Raw genomic sequence first — 17462 nt, 5'->3', positions numbered from 1 at the left:
TATCTATTGACTTGGGCTCCACAGCCTTCTGTGGCAATGAATTCCACAGATTCGCTACCTTCTGACTAAAGAAGTTCCTCCTCACCTCCTTTCTAAATGAGCTCCCCCTTTACCCCGTTACCCGTGTCTCCCATGCCCAACTCCCATCACTGTACTTACCCTAGAAAGACACAAATGCTGGAGTCACTCAACGGGTCAGGCAGCATCTCAGGAGAAAAGGAATCGGTGATGTTTCGGGTCGAGTGCTTTCTTCAGACCGAAGAAGGGTCTTGACCCGAAACGTCACCTATTGCTTTTCTTCAAATGTGCAGCCTGACCCGCTGAGTTACTCCAGCATTTTGTGTCTATCTTCGGTATAAACCAGCATCTGCATTTCTTCCTACACACTGTACATACCTTCTTCCCTCTGTCACCTCCCGTCTCCTGATCGGCCATTCCTTCCTCCCCATGTAGATCGCCACATCCTTCCTCATCTAACCTCTCTTGCTTGCCACCCTTCTTTCTAATGATCACATCCTCTCCTAGTTCACCTCCTCCTTGATCACCTCCTCTACTCCCATTCTTATTCGCTCTTTATTGCCTCCCTTGTCTCTGTATTCGCTATCCTGTCTCTGTCTCCACTACCCCACAATCAGCTCCTCCCAACTCACTGTCACCACCCACCTCCCTCTCATAATTCATGTGATAGGAGCAGAATTAAGCCATTCGGCCCATCAACTCTGCTCCGCCATTCAATCATGGCTGATCTATCTTTCCCTCTCAACCCCAATCTCCTGCCTTCTCTCCATAACGCCTGACACCCGTACTAATCAAGAACCTATCGTTCTCCACCGTAAAAATATCCATTGTCTTGGCCTCTACAGCCTTCTGTCCCAATGAATTCCACCACCCTCTGACTAAAGAAATTCCTCCTCATCTCCTTCCTATCTTCTCCTTCTCTGCGTTGCTGTTCGTGACGCAGGAGCCTGGAAATGAGCTCCTCTGCTCCGTGAACTGCCCGAGGAGGTCCAAGGTCCATGACGATCCCTGATCTGAGACCGTAGCACTGGGGGTGTCTGGGCCTTCAACACCTTCATTGCTTTTCAGGGCCACTTCTGAGCTCTTCACTAGAAGGGTTTCAGGAATGCTGGGGCCACAGATAACAGGAGAAAGTTGACCGCTCTTACCCTGACACCCAGCTGCAAGGAGAACAACCATCAGGAACGAGACCAACATCTTCCACTGCTCCATCTCCTGTTAAAACACGAAAGATTGATGCTGATTTTAGTTCAAAATACAGACACAACGTGCTGTACCAATAAATACGAGCGTAATCTGTAATTTCCATTTCTTATGTGAAATAAAATTCAGGATCAGGAAGCAGTGTTATCACCCAACAGATTTATGCGCTTCCAAACATCTGCTTTCCACTCTCTAACCATCACAGACCTGCCCTTCTCTCTCCAGAGTGCAGCACAGTGGCACAGCTGGAAGACAGCTGCCACACAGCTCCACAGATCCAGCCTCAACCCTGGCCTTGGGTGCTGTCTGTCTGTCTGGAATTTGAATGTTCTCCCTGAGACTGTGTGGGTTTCCTCCGGGTGCTCCGGTTTCCTTGCTGTAAGGGTTTGTGTGGTTTGTGAATATGTGTGGGTTTGCAGACTAATTGGCCTCTGCAGGCTACTACATCTTGGATGATATTGAACATCTTGGGACTTGTGGGAACTCCATTCATCCAGGCAAGTCAAGAATATTCCATTGTACTTCTGATCTCTGCGCTGTGCGGCAAAGCAGAGGAAGTGGTGAAGCCTCAGCAGCGGCGATGGGGCTCGGCGGGGCTCGGCGGTGACGCCTTGCGGGTTGACCAACGGTCGGCTGTCGATGAGAGCGTGGCGGGACCGCCTTGAGGGGAGGAGGGGAAGAACAATGGAGAACCCGGCATGGGGGGGGGGGGGGGGCATCCGTGAGGAGCAGGGAGAACAAAGGAGAACTTTGTAACTTTGTGGCCGCTATCTGCACACCTTGGGAATGCAAGAATGTAATTGTGCCTTGTCACATGCGACATTAAAAGTCTTCCATTCCATTTCATCCATTGAAGGCGGGAAGCCCTTGGGGCGTCAGGAAGCCAGTCACCCCGCCCAGAATAACCAACCTGAGACCTGTTCTTGCAGCCACAGTGTCGATGTGGGAGCTCCAGAAGCTGATGACCCCCAGGATGATGGCGGTGAGGATTGGTGGATGGTTTCAGTTTAGTTTAGCTTAATTTAGAGATACAGCGTGAAAACAGGCCCTTTGGCCCACCAGGTCCATGCCGACCAACAACCAAATTGTAAATTGTCCCTTATGTGTAGTGTATAGGGTGATCACTGGCCAGCATGGCCTCGATGGAACAAAGGGCCTGTTTCTGCACAGTATCTCTACAGTCTAAAGTCAACATCAGGGAAATGGGGCATTTGTGGTTGTGCAGGAAAGTGGTGATGAGGTAACAGATGATAATTAATTCTTAGTGAATAAAGGGGCAGAGATTAGGGACTAAATGGTTCTGCTCATATTTCTATGATTTTGTTTCTTATAAATCTCCTATTTACACCCTTACACTAAATGATATGTCCTTTATCCTGTATCTATACACTGTGGAGATCTTGATTGTAATCATGTATAGTCTGTACGCTGACTGGATAGCACGCAACAAAAAGCTCTTCACTGTACCTCGGTACACGTGACAATAATAAACTAATCTAAATAAAGTTTCTATCTGCGTTGTCACAATCCTTTATGTTTGAACATTTTTTAATCACATCTCTACACAAATTCTCTTATTCAATTGAAAATAACCATGCCTGTCTTTATCCCCCCCGCCCCTCTGTACACAGGCAATGACCCATCTATCACAGTGTGAACCTGGAAACTGCACTTGCCACAACCAAGGGCATTTGTAGTTTCTACAGAAATTATCCATTGGCACCGTGTCTCTGGAATGAAACACAACACTTGCCTGCTGTACATGTGTTTCATCAGGAGTGCACTTGTGAAATGGTACTAATTTTCACAGGGATCAATGACTGGGACAGCTCAGAACAGAGCCAGCATTGGACAAAGAGCGCAGTGAAGGCCCATCTTCAATTCCTCCCACACACACCAATATTAACAACATTCAAAACATGCAGAGGGTCGGTTTTTTGAAGCCTTTTTACAAGCACGAAGGACACTCAGCGGCATCGACTCTATACATTGTGGGCGGCTTCATAGTCATCGTGTATATAGTCTTCTTGCTGACTGGATGGTAACGCAACAAAAAGCTTTTCACTGTACTTCAGTACACTTGACAACAATAAACTGAACTATGATCCTCAGTAGCTATGTTCTAGAGAAGAGCTGAACCTAAGCAGGTGTCATCTGTGTGATCTCGCTGTTCACAGACGTCACACTGACTCCTCACACCGATTCCATTCAGGTTACGTATCGATGTCATGCTTGCACAAACTGGCTGAGCATTCAGTCCCCCCAGAAAGCATCCACAATCAGAGACCCACACCACCCTGGCTACCCGCCCTGAAACGGCATTTCATTCCTGCCATCGGGAAGAAGATGCCGACCCCACCTGGCCCGGAAACTGTAAAGCCCAGGTTCAAGGGCAGCTTCTTCCCTACAACCATCAGACTATTAAACACTGAAATAAGCTTTGAACTACATAGATTTGGGGGCATTGGTTTTATCTTTTTACACTATTATTGTTAATTTGTTTTTATGTGTATGTGTGTGTATATATATATATATATATATATATATGTGTGTGTGTGAGTGTATATATATATATGTGTGTGTGAGTGTATATATATATATATATGTGTGTGTGAGTGTATATATATATATATGTGTATATGACCTGGTGTGGATGGGTCTCTCAATGTACAACACAGGCGTACAGTACTGGTGGGGCAGGGGTCTGTCTCTGTATAACTGGGGTACAGTACTGGTGGGCACGGGTCAGTCACTGCAATTTCAAAGAGCTCTTTTGAGGATCTGTTCAAGGTTCAATGAGCTCTAAAATTCTTGGGATTTGTATCACAGCCCGTGTCTCTGCCTGTGTCTCTGACTTGACTCATCCTGGGGACACACATTCATGTACGGATCAGCACCCAAGGTCAGGATTAGACCCAAGTCCCCAGAGCAGAGTGATTGACGGCAGTTCAAAGTGCTGCACCACTCTGCTGCCCAATGCATTGCAGTGTCTGTGGATACCATGTTGGAATATGTCAGGAGTCAAAGAGTTTGGAGTCAATACTATAAGACATTTGCCAAATTACTACACAACAGGTTTCCAAATTAAACAAGATCTCATAGGATTAAACACATGAATAGAGGGATGATTAAAGGATAACAAATATAAGAAAAATATTTTGTTTTAGTTGAACAAGCCGTTACAGGAGAAATGTCGAGGGATTACAATGGTGGTCTAACTACCGACTGTTCATGTTGGCAATTAGGATGAAAAGTCAGGCATTAATATTTGTGTAGATTTTGTAAAAAATGGGAAATGAAATGCGAGCAGGATAGGAGAATTTGTAAAAGAATGTGGAGAGGTTTATGGGGTGCTGGACGGTAGAAAAAAAATGAAAAAATGGCCGCTGGAAGCCAGTGGTAGATGGACATTTATTATGAGCTTGTAATGCTGTTTGTGGGGAGTTTGCATGTTTTCTCTGTGCGTGTGTAGATTTCCCCCGTTGTTCGTGGCACCTCTTATGGCTGAAATACCACATCATGAAGATAAACGGCAAACTAAACAAAGGCGATTTGATGGGCATGCGAGATGGAATGAGTTGCAGGAAAATAAGGAGAAGAGGGAATCACAATTAAGTTGAAATGGGTGTAGAAAAGATTTGCCAGGATGTGGTGAGACGGCACAGTGGTGCAACAGTGGAGTTGCTGCCTTGTAGCACCAGAGATCTGGGTTCGATCCTGACTACGGGTGCTATCGGTACAGAGTTTGTACGTTCGTCCTATGACCATGTGGGTTTTCTCCGGGTACTCCGGTTTCCACCCACACTCTAAAGACTGTAGGTTAATTGGCTTCGGTAAAAATTGCGAATTGTCTCTAGTGTGTAGGATCATGCTAGTGTGTGGGGTGGTTGCTGGTCAGTGCGGACTCGGTGGGCCAAAGGGCCTGTTTCCACGTTGTATCTCTGGAGTCTAAAGTCTGAAAGTTACCCGTGAGTTTGAGTTATAGGAAGATTCTGGATTTGCTGGGACTTTTTTTCTTTGGAGTGCAGGATGATGAGGGGGTGACCTTATTGAGGTGTACATGATCATGAGGGGAACAGATAAAGTGAACATTCACTCGTTTTTATCACCCGCCTCCCATCCCCCAAGGTAGAGAATTCCAAAATTTCAGGCCACGGTAGAGAGATTTAAAGGGAACATCAGGAGCATTTCTTTCACTCAGAGGGTAGTCCGTAGTTGGAACAGACTTCTAGAGGAAGCTCCAGAAATAGGTGCAGTATCAATACCTGGGACATCCGTGGTCGCTAGACTCATAATCACAGCCTCCTCTCTCTGACCACTGCTAACCAGCTAAGTCCTGATTCAGGAAGACCCAATCACCTCTTCCATATTCCCAACATCCATCGCTCGGAATTCTCTCAACAACACTGGGACCAAGTTCCCCAAAGTACAAAAGTTTAGTCCAGATATGTTTGCCTGGAAGCATTCTGGTCTCTACTGATTCCCACACAAGGTCACTGCAATCCACTTGCCATGGATCCCGACCAGAACTGGATTTATACGCACAATGACAGGTTAAGAACCATCTGAATTTCATTGGTCAACTGAACTACCTACTTTGGGATGTGGGAGGAAACGGGAGCACCTGGTGGAATCCTACACGGACACGGGGAATGTTCAAACTCCACACAGAGCGCCCGAGGTCAGAATTGAACCTGTGATCAATGGGAGCTGTGAGGCAGTGGCTCGACTGGCTGCACCACTATGCTCCATACAGTAACTGATGCCCACTGAGGCAAAGAGGGATGCCACATTAGTCACAAGGCAGATCCCAATTTGCAAACATGCCAGATGACAACATGGGGACGAGGCTGAATAGCTGGTGTTAAAACATTGTGGTGGCACAGTGGTGCAGCTGCCTCACATGCACGAGACCCGGGTTCGATCCTGACCTTGGGTGCCATCTATGTGGAATGTCCACGTTGTTCCTGTGACCGCATAGTTTCCCCCGGGTGCTCCGGTTTCCTCCCACATTCCAAAGATGTGTGTGTCTGTATGTTCCCTGGCGAATTGCCCCTAGTGTGCAGTTGATGCAAAAATGGAACAACATAGAACTAGTGTGAACAGGCAATTGTTGGTCGTCGAGGGCTCGGTGGCTGAAGGGCCTGTTTCCAGGCTGTATCGTTTGATCAAGCAATAACGTATGGAACAGTAGAGAACAGGAACACCCCCTTCAGCTCACAATGCCCAACATGATGCCAAGACCAACGCTTATCTACTGACACATAATCCATATCCTTCCGTTCCCTGCATATCCATCCACATGCCCATCCAAATGCACATTGGATAGTAGGCAGGCACTCACAACCCTGTGTGTAAAAAAACCTGCCCTTCATATCTCCTTTAGACTTTGCCCAGAGCAGTAACTTTTCCCATAAAATAAATTATCCTCCTTATGGTCCAGAATCTCTTTGAGTTTAGTAGCATTTTCAGGATTGATCATTCTTAAAGCAGTCTCCAACATTTCAGATAATCTCCCAAGCAAAGCAACAGATAACAACCAGCCTTTGTGGTGGCAGCAGTGAGAGAGAATGACACTATATTTACAGCTTTTACATTTAACCCATTTGTTGAAGGTCCATCTATTACACCCAGAGTGGAAGAGCACCTTCCAGTCTAGAGAACAGTTCATTTCTTCCATGGAGACACGGAGACAGTTTCATACTGTGGGCCCCACTCCCTCAAGAACACGATGGAGCCTGCCTGAACTACACCCTGAGACTTTGGCAGTCAAAGAGAGACGTTTTATATCCATGTGATTTAAATCTAGGCATCAGGGACAGATACGGACATACAGACACAGTGAAGCACACACCCAGACACAGAGAGAGACGCACAGACACAGACAGAAAGAGAGACAGACAGGCAGATAGATACACTGACACGGACAGAGAGAGGCACACACAGAGACACAGAGAAAGACACATGCACATATAGACACGCAGGCACAGATTGAGACAGGCACAGAGACAATGGGAGACACACGCAGACACAGACAGAGACACACAGACACAGAGAGACACAGAGAGACACAGAGAAACACACACACATAGAGAGAGAGAGACAGAGAGACACACGGAGAGAGACAGAGAGACACGCAGAGCCTGATACAGAGTCAGAGACACACATACATACACATACATACACACACACATACACACAGACACACAGAGAGACAGACACACACACACACGCAGTGACGCAGACACAGAGAGAGACACACACACACACACATACAGAGACACACACACACAGACTCACACATACAGTTGGGGGGTGAGTGGAAGAATCTGGGGAGATGATGAAAATGAGGCAAGAATAAAAAGTGGGATTAATGTACTTGTTATTTTTTGTAAACCACTATCTGCAGTTTCTTGTGTCTATGTGAAGGGTTACTGTAGGTGGATGGAATATGGAGTTATGGTTAAGGTGGACAGGGTGGCCCACAGCGGCTCCTAGTTTTGTATGAAAACCAAACATTGTCAAACCTGCTAACAAGAGTGGTGCTGCTGTTCTTTCCAACCTCCCTCACCAAGACTGACACCAGCTCTCTGACATCTCCTCCGCACTCCCTCTGGATCATGACCCATCTCCCAGTCATTCACTCATTTCCTGTTCCCTCCACCACCTCCAACATCCATTCCTCAGCCACACGTGGCCTGTGTTGCCCTACTCTCCAAGAGCCACAAGTAGTTCTTGTCCCACAGAACTCTACTTTCTCCTACATCTGCTCTGTTCCTTTTCCCCCTTCTCCAGCCCGTCTCACCCACGTCCAATTCTTTCTGCCGCTTTAATAGTCCCTGGTCACAAACATTAATTGTCCTCCGAGAACGTCCAGTCCCTTCCCCCTCCATCCCATCCCATCCCAAGGCAGCCGGAGCAGGACTGCCTCTACCTTGAATAGAGATCCAATCATCACCCTGCTGCCACCACACTCCTTCACACTTGGCTAAGCTCCTTCATGGAACAGTACAGCATAGAAATAGGCCCTTCGGCCCACAACGTCCATGCTGACCATGATGCCAAATGAAATTCATCCTCTCTACCTGCATGTGATCCATATCCCTCCATTACCTGCCTGTTCATGCATCTTTCCAAATGCCTCTTAAACACCACTATCGTATCTGCTTCCACCATCACCCGTTGCAGCACACACACAAGGTGCCCACCCTTGCGGCCGCAGGAGATGCAACACTTGTCCCTTTGCCTCCCCCCTCGACTCCGTTCAAGGACCCAAGCAGTCGTTCCAGGTGCGACAGAGGTTTACCTGCATCTCTTCCAACCTCATCTATTGCGTCCGCTGCTCTAGATGCCAGCAGATCTATATCGGTGAGACCAAGCGGAGGTTGGGCGATCGTTTCGCCGAACACCTCCGCTCGGTCCGCAATAACCAAGCTGACCTCCCGGTGGCTCAGCACTTCAACTCCCCTTCCCACTCCGCCTCCGACCTCTCTGTCCTGGGTCTCCTCCATGGCCACAGCGAGCAGCACCGGAACTTGGAGGCACAACACCTCATATTCCGTTTGGGGAGTCTGCACCCCGGGGGCATGAACATCGAATTCTCCCAATTCTGTTAGTCCTTGCTGTCTCCTCCCCTTCCTCAGCTCCCCTACTGTCTCCTCCCACCCTCCAGCCTTCTGGCTACTCCTCCTTTTCCCTTTCTTGTCCCTACCCACCCCCACCCCCGATCAGTCTGAAGAAGGGTTTCGGCCCGAAACGTTGCCTATTTCCTTCGCTCCATAGATGCTGCTGCACCCGCTGAGTTTCTCCAGCTTTTCTGTGTAACCCAAGGTGCCCACCATTCTGCTTTAAAAAAACTTGCCTCGCTCATCTCCTTTAAAATTTCCTCCTCTCATCTAAAAGCACTGTCCCCCTGGTATTTGACATTTCAACTCTGGGGGAAAAAGGTTCTGACTGTTTACCCTGTCAATGCCTCTCATAATTTTACATCCATCCATCAGATCTCTCCTCAGCCTCCGACACTCCAGGGAGAGCAATTCCAGTCTTATGTTGCACAACTCCTCCTTCGACACTCCCTTACACCCAGATCGAAGGAGCAGCTTTGAGAAGACACGTGAGCTCAAACAATGACTGCCGTTTTGTATGATTAATGAGACAGTCGCTGTTTGAGTCCAACTCAGACCTGGCCCTTTACATTGCCAATTGTATTGGCAGAGGAACTCAAAAGGTTTTTGCTTTTGCTGCAAGTTCCACCCAGCTAAATGCTTTCATAGTGCATCCCTACCCCTACCTCAGGGAATAGTTAACAACAAATATCCATTACAAGCCCACAGTCTAATGTGTCCGCAAAGCTGCAGCATGTACGCATTTCATTGTTCCGGTTTGTATGACAATTTTAGTGCTCTGAAGTTTTCCTTTCACCATCAATATGTCGTTCCATTTGCCAGTGTTAATTAAACTTGCAGCTATGCCTCAACTATTGTTTGTAGCTCTGTTCTCACCTCTTCTCATCCCAGCTAGAAGAAGGATAAGTTTCCTTTGTCTTCACCTTTCACCAAAACAGCCTCCCAATTCAATGGAGAATCGTACAAACATTTCTGCTACCTTCAACGAGATTCCATTACTCTACGTATCTCACCCTCCTCCGCCTTTCACGGCAAGGGTGGTGAATCTGTGGAATTCATTGCCACGGACGGCTGTGGAGGCCATGCAGTGGGTATTTTTAAGAGATTGACAAGTTCCTGATTAGCAAGGGTGTCAGAAACTATGAGAAGAATGAGGTTGAGAGGAAAAGATAGATCATCTACGATTGAATGGCACAGTGGACTTGATGGGCCGAATGGCCTAATTCTGCTCCTATTTTAACCTATGAACATGAACCATTCTGAAATAGCACCTCTCTGGTCTGCCCTTCCGTCAACACCATCATGCATCAAGTTCCAATTCAACTACAGGAGATACAACCTCTGCCCTTTCCACCACCTGAGTCCCAGATACTCTTTTCAAGTGTGGCAGCAACCTGCTTGTGCTGAATTCAACCTAGTGCACTGCATTTGGTGCTCGCACTGTGGTCTCCTCTACAGTGGAGCAACCCAATGCAGCCTGTGTGGCCACTTCACAGGATACCTCCAGTCAGTCAGTAAGAACAGCCCCGAGCTTCTGCTTACAGTCACCTTAACTCATCCTCTCCATCCTCGCTGTCTTACATCGCTTCACTCAAACACAGTGTCATTTCGAGCAACAGCATCTCGACGTTCGTCCGGCAAGTTTTAGCCCTCAGGCCACAAGTATTATCATTTCAGATAACCACCTTTCCAGTCTGAACTTCTCCATTTCTCATTGCTAACACAAAATGTTATCTCACTTCCCTCCCCACAGATGCAGCCTCACCTGCTGAGTATTTCCAGAGCCTTATTTCAGATTTCACAGTTCCGCCGTTTGTTCTGCACTCTCTTTATGTGAATTAATTCACCCTCTGCGCACGTCTCCTCCGGTTAGGGACTCTGCACTGAACAAGCCTGCACCAGCCTCACTGAGCTCACCCGTGTCATCCCGACTATTAGTCTCCACCCATCACTCCACCGACACTCCCTCTTCTCTCTACCCCCTCCTCCCATCTACGCAAATTAAAACATGTTAGATTTCTCACTTTTCTCAGCCCTGAGGCATTAACTCGGTTTCCCTCACTCTCCACGGATGCTACCTGACTTCTTGAGCATTCTCAGCTTCCAGTTCTGTTGACGTCCTGGGCAGTACTTAAGCATTGACCGCCATCACCCAGAGCCAGGGCTGATCCGTGGGGCTGTGACACCACTGCCCATGGGGGCTGAGTGGGTGAAGCAGCTTCTGTTGGTGCCCAGGAACCACAGCCCTCAATGGGCGAGTGAGGTCCCTCAACCCAACTGAACACACAGTCTGTGTTGCTGCAGAACCCTACAGGATGGGCCCAGTCCACATGTGCCACACGGTGATGTACCCACCCACACCTCGCCAGTCCCAGCCCTTCACACACCTGAAGCAGGAGGCAGGTTCACTTCACGGGGATGTACTCATCCTGCTGACCCCTGGGGCAACATGGTGTCCCTTGATTAGCCTCCTAGCCCGCTCCCCAACTAACCCTTCACCCCCCCTCTCTCACCCTCTTACTCCACACTGAGGGGCATCTCACCCCTCTCTCTCCCCCCAACGATGACCCCCCTCTCTGAACCCTCACCCCTTCTCCCCCTTCCCACAGAATCCCTTGATATACCTCTCTCACTGACCCCTCTCACCACTGACTCCCCTCTCCCTCTCTCCCCACTGACGGTGCCCAGAACCATCGGTCCACCTGTCTATCTGCCGCTGCCCCGCGGCGGGAACACAGTCCCCCACCCCCTCCCCACAACCACACTCCCTCCCCCCCCCCCTCACCCATCCCCCCCCCCCCCCCCCCCCCCCCCCCCCCCCCCCCCCCCACCACCTCCACAGACTGCGGGTCCTCGGGGAAAATGTCACAACACGACGCCCGCGGGTTGATGGATCGTTAGTCAGGTCGCTGCCTCCCTCCCGGACAGGGGCAGCTCCCGGACCCCCCCCCCCCCCCCACCCCCCCCCACACACACCCACCCCGGGGGACGAGGCTACGGACCCCCCCCCCCCCCCCCCCCTCCCTCCGGGGCCGGGGGCAAAGCTCACAGATCCCCCCCCCCCCTCCATCGGCTCGGGCCACGGTGCAAGCCCCCCCCCCCGCTCCCCCCCCCCCTCCATCCCCCCGCTCCTACCTCCCGCCAGCCCCGGGTCGCGAGTGCGGATGGCGCCGGATCGGATCACGGGCAACTTCTCCCCGCCCCGGCCGCACCTGGAGACGTGGGCACGGCTCCCTCCCCTCCCCTCCCCTCCGCTCACCTGCCCGGGCAAGGCGGACGGGCCTGCACCCCTGCACCCCTCCCCTCCCCCTCCCTCTCTCTCCTTCCACACTCCCAGCCAAAGTCCAGGCAACTGTGCGCGACGTCCCGCTGCGGGACGGGCCGGTGGGAGGGGGGTGGGGGAGGTGATGGTGCAGACCCTCCACAGACCACCGGGCGCAGCAGCAATGGTGTCTCCGTGGTCCCTGCACGGATTACCCTCCCTCTCTCCCTCTCCCCCTCTCCCCTCTCCCCTCTCTCTCCCTCTCTCCCCTCTCCCCTCTCCCCTCTCCCCCCCTCCCCTCTCCCCTCCCCTCCCCTGGGGCTTCGCTCTCGCTGAACTCTCTCCGCAGTGAGACGCGGGACTTACCCAGCGCCTCCGATTCCGCACTCAGTCTGCGGGGCACCCGGGGAAGGTGCGTGTGCGTGTGTGTGTGGAGCCGCGTCTGTCTGTCTGTCCCAGGACTGAGTTGGGCCCCTGTCACCAACCCGGACCCGGGCAGCGTCTTTACCCCTCTCCTCCGGGGCTGAGGCTACAAATACACCCACCCTTCCGGGCACTTGCCCCCCGCCCCACAGGAGGATGTGATGGTGCTCCATCCAAGTCTATTGGCCCGACGGCGGTGTAAACTATAAGACTTTGGTGTAAACTCCACTCACCCGAAGCCCGGGACCAACTGTTGCAGCGCCAAACTCCACAGGTATTAGGCACAGGCGCGCTTGGCGACATCTCAACTCAAACACATTCACAATACTAACTTTATAAATCTGTGCGTCTGATTTATAATTGTAATGAAAGATCTTTGGCCTGACGAGAAGGTAATAGGAACTGATCGAGGCCACTCGGCCCTCAGCGCCCGTTCCACCCTTCACCGTGGCTGATCTACATTTGGCTGCATTGTCCCCATATCCCGGATCCCCTAATATCTGTAAATCATTCGATCTGTGCTGAATGAACTGAATCAACATTTAAAAGGTATTTGGACAGGTGCACGGATGGGAAAGGTTTAGCGAGAATGTGTGGGAAAGAACTGCCGATGCTGGTTTAAATCGAAGATAAACACAAAATGCTGGGGTAACTCAGCGGTACAGGCAGCATCTCTGGAGGGAAGCAATGGGTGTTGTTTCGGGTCCAGACCCCAAACGCATGCAGGCATTGGGACTAGTCAGCATTGGCAAGTTGGGCTGAAGGGTCTGTTTCCATGCCGAATGACTCTGACACTAACTCTTGACTGGACTTCCATAGCCCTGCCATTCCAAAGATTCAGAAACCTTGGAGTGAAGAACCATCTCAGTCCTAAATAGCCAAACTTTTATTCTGTGACTGTGACCCTGGTCTAGGATTCCTCAAGTCAGCAGAAACAGTGGTATTGGTTTATTATTGTCCCGTGCACCAAGTTACTGTGAACAACTTTGTTTTGCATACTATCCAGGCAAATTATATCGTGCACATATCGTACACAGGACGTTGCCAAAGAGAAAATAGACTTAGAACTTAAAATAGAGTTACACCTACAGAGAAAGTGCAAATAAAAAACTGCAAGGGCTGCAATGAGGTAGGTTGGCAGATCTGGAATTAATCCTTAACATCCTCCCAACACCTCACAAAACCTGTAAGAATGCTACATGTTTCGAAGAGAACACCTTTGAAATTGGATGAGCAAAACACAGTCCTGGAAGAACTCAACGGATCAAGCAACATCTATGGTGGTAAATGGGCAGTAATGTTTTGGGTTAAGACCTTCATTCAGGCTGAAGAAGAGTCTCAACCTAAAATACCACCTGTCCATTCCCTCCACTTGACCTGTCGAGTTCCCCCATCCCTGTGCTTTGCTCCAGATGTTAACATCTGTAGATCCTCCTGTCTCTATTTGAAATGGGATGATTTGGTGAGGTCAAATTTTCAGGTCTGCAAAGATAACCCGGGAGGGGAAGGGTGGGAGCAGGGAGGAGGGTGTGATAAAAAGCTACAAGGGAAAGTAGGCAAGATGTGTCTGGGCAATATCATGACAGATAGAATGTAACGTGGTACAATGTCTACTTTGGTTCACAAAACAAAAGCAGAGCTTTTTATAGCAGTTGGATGTTCAAATGATCCCAGGTGGTCCTCTCAAGCAAGTCCTTGCAAGTTTTGCAAGTGCAGAGAGCACTGGCACATGTGCCAATACAATGGAAATCAGAATGTAACTCAACACCACACAGCCCACAAGATGTGTCAATTCTGCTCCAGTGCCTCTCACATAAAGATTGGGATGGCACAGTGGCAGTGCTGCCTCATAGCTCCAGTCATCCTGGTTCAATCCTGTTCTCGGTTGCTTTTTGGGAGGAGTTTACATGTTATCCTGTGATGACGTAGGTTTCCTCTGCGATTCATAGAGTCATAGAGTCTAACTCATTTGTACTAACTATGGTGCCCATCCCATTTGTCTGCATGGAACGAGCTGCCAAAGGAGGTAGTTGAGGCAGGTACTGTTGCAACACCTAAGAAACATTTGGACAGGCACATGGATTGGACAGGTTTAGAGGGATATGGGCCAAATGCAGGCAGGTGGGACTAGTGTAAAATGGGCATGCTGGTCAGTGTGGGCAAGTTAGGTTGAAGGGCCTGCTTTCATGCTATATGTCTCTATGACTATCTCTCTACCTCTTTCCTGTCCAAGTGCATGATCCAATGGCATTTAAACATGATGGCTTTTGCCTTTACTATTCCCTCTGCCAGCTTAACCCAGGGAACCAACCTCCCAGAAGAGATTTGAAAGAGGAGTGAAATGTAAAGCCAGGAGGAGGGATATAGGAGGAAGGGCTAGGGTGGATTAACAGGGGGGGTGGGATTGTGGGCCAATGGTGTACTAGATTGTGTACTAGATTGTGTACTAGTCATGTCTCTACTATTTATTTCATTCCCCTTACATGTTTTTCCTCTAACTGCTAAATTTTTGTAAGGTGTCCTTGAGACTCTTGAAAGGCGCCCATAAATAAAATGTATTATTATTATTATTATAATGGGTGTGCACTGGAGTGAGGCAAGGGAGTGGAGGGAAATAGACGTTCCTTTAGAAAGGAGCAGCTTAATCAAGGATAGTACCAGTAGAACATTTTTAAGGTGAGTCTGTGTCTGATACCTGAATATTTTAAGGGGGTGAACAGGTGAGAGGACAGTTCAGATGTTGTCATCCTGGGTTTTAGCAAGGCTTTTGATATCGTCCCAAATGGCAGGCTGGACAAAGCAGCAACAGTTCCTGGGCTCAAAGCAGAGTGGCAATTGGATCCAAAACTAGCTCCATGTAAGGCAACAATAGGTGACTGAAAACCATGAAGCTTTAACATTAATTCCATCCTCAACTAATATGCACTACACACACACAGACACACACATACAGGCACACACACACAGACACACACATACAGGCACACACACACACATATATACATCACACAAAGACAGGCACAGACACACACATACATATATACATCACACAAAGACAGACACACCCAACCACACACACACACACACAAATACATGCACACAAAGACATAGATACAGACACAGACACATACGCATACACTCATAGATACTGTACATGCACACAAATACATAGATACAGACACAGACAAAGACACACAGAGAAACATGCAAAGGTAAACATTAATATAGGCACACACAGAGACAGATACATTGCGGTGCACAAACACACAGATACATGCACCGACACATAAACACATGCAGATAAATACACACAGATAAAACACATACGCACACAGATACACACACACACACACACACACACACACACACACACAGACAGATACATACACACACACACACACACACACAATGCATACAAACAGATCCATCAAACACAAACAGACATACGTACACACACCAAACAGAAAGGTGCACACACCTACAGTCAGACAAACACATCAACACACACAGCCACATACATAAAATTGTGAGCTAGAGTGGGAATGCTGGGTGTGTTCCCGTCCCTATCTTGGTGCTCTGAGCTCCTGTTGCTCAATGTCCTGACAAGAATCATGAAACTCATGGAGACGAGAGGAAGAGTGCAAGCCATTGCTGAGCCCGACCCAGAATGATGGCTGGGTTATGTGCCTGTGTGTAGGGTTTTATTTACCTACCTCCTCCCTGCAGTTCAACTGTCTTATCAGGTATGAACCCAGGTGACCCTCGTGTGAATCTAGTGAATAATCCACTAATGTCTGGGCTTGTTTATCCTGCCAGTGGGTCTGGGGGATTTTGCAGAGAGACTCCTCAGCCAGGAAAAACATGATCCTGTCAGGTGCCATCAGAATTTTGTATGCTTCAACGAGATCATCTCTAATTCTTCTGAACTCAACATAGCCCAGACCTGCTTTATTTCTCTTCATATTGCAACACTCAACCCCAGGAATTGGTCTAGGAACCTTCATTGTTCCCCCTCTTTCATCATGATATGCTTTTTTTAGATACAATCAAACATGTATATAATATTCTAAATGGAAATGGACAGATATTTCATGTTTAGACAGTCGATGTTGTGGAAATGTCCATCTTTATATCGCTCCACAGATGCTGTCCGACTCGCCGAGTTCCTCCAACACTTTATTTTATGCTCAAGATTCTAACATTTGCAGTTTCTTAGTTTCATTTTTTTTAGTTTAGAGATGCAGCGCAGAAACAGGCCCTTCAGCCCATCGAGTCTATGTCGACCAGCGATCCCCATACACCATCACTATCCTACACCCAATAGGGACAATTTACAATGATTATTGAAGCCAATTAACCTACAAACCTGTACTTCTTTGGAGTGGCGGAAACCAGAGCACCCGGAGAAAACCCACACGGTCACGGGGAGAGCGTGCAAACTCCATACAGGCAGCACAGTGGTCAGATCGAACCCGGGTCTCTGGTGCAGGAAAGCAGCAAATCTACTGCTGAGCCACGATGTCACTCATGTGTCTCCATTTTTCAAATTAATGGTTGTGTCAACTTATTTTTGTGTGTTTCATGGGTTAGCTTTATGTTTGTTTCCTATATCAATGAAGTACGCAAAATGAAATCCAAGTGAATCAAAAATTCAAGAGAAACATGAGCACAAAACCACTATTATGAACTATGATGCTGTTTCATACTGCCAACTTATGAGCTGAAATACTAACATTGAATTTTAACAGTATATTTTTAGGAAGGGTGCAGTCCAACTGAAGAAATATTCCAAAGAAATACTCCAGACTCGAGATCAATAGAATGCTTGGTGAAAAATAATGAGTGTTATTTGCAGTAACAATGCAAGAGATAACATTACAAGTAAGAATATTAAGGGCATCAATTTGGCCCCCAATACTTGCGCTACCATT

At 48.5% G+C, this 17462-nt stretch overlaps 1 protein-coding gene across 1 annotated transcript in view; it reads right to left on the bottom strand.

Annotated features, from left to right (window-relative positions):
• Positions 1 to 13088, bottom strand: part of itgb4 (integrin, beta 4) — an 87725-nt gene extending 74637 nt beyond the window's left edge. The window contains exons 1-2 of the mRNA XM_055654009.1: positions 12765 to 13088; positions 1167 to 1233 (exon numbers count right to left, since the gene is read on the bottom strand). Coding sequence (XP_055509984.1) covers positions 1167 to 1233; positions 12765 to 13073 — 376 coding nt within the window. The 5' untranslated portion in view covers positions 13074 to 13088. The remainder of the gene's footprint in view (positions 1 to 1166; positions 1234 to 12764) is intronic.
• Positions 13089 to 17462: the final 4374 nt, after the last annotated feature.

This window comes from Leucoraja erinacea, chromosome 23, assembly GCF_028641065.1.
Source record: "Leucoraja erinacea ecotype New England chromosome 23, Leri_hhj_1, whole genome shotgun sequence".
NCBI classification, from domain to species: Eukaryota; Metazoa; Chordata; class Chondrichthyes; order Rajiformes; family Rajidae; genus Leucoraja; species Leucoraja erinaceus.
The sequence above is the reverse complement of the archived record's forward strand: the minus strand, read 5'-3'. Positions and strand labels throughout refer to the sequence as shown.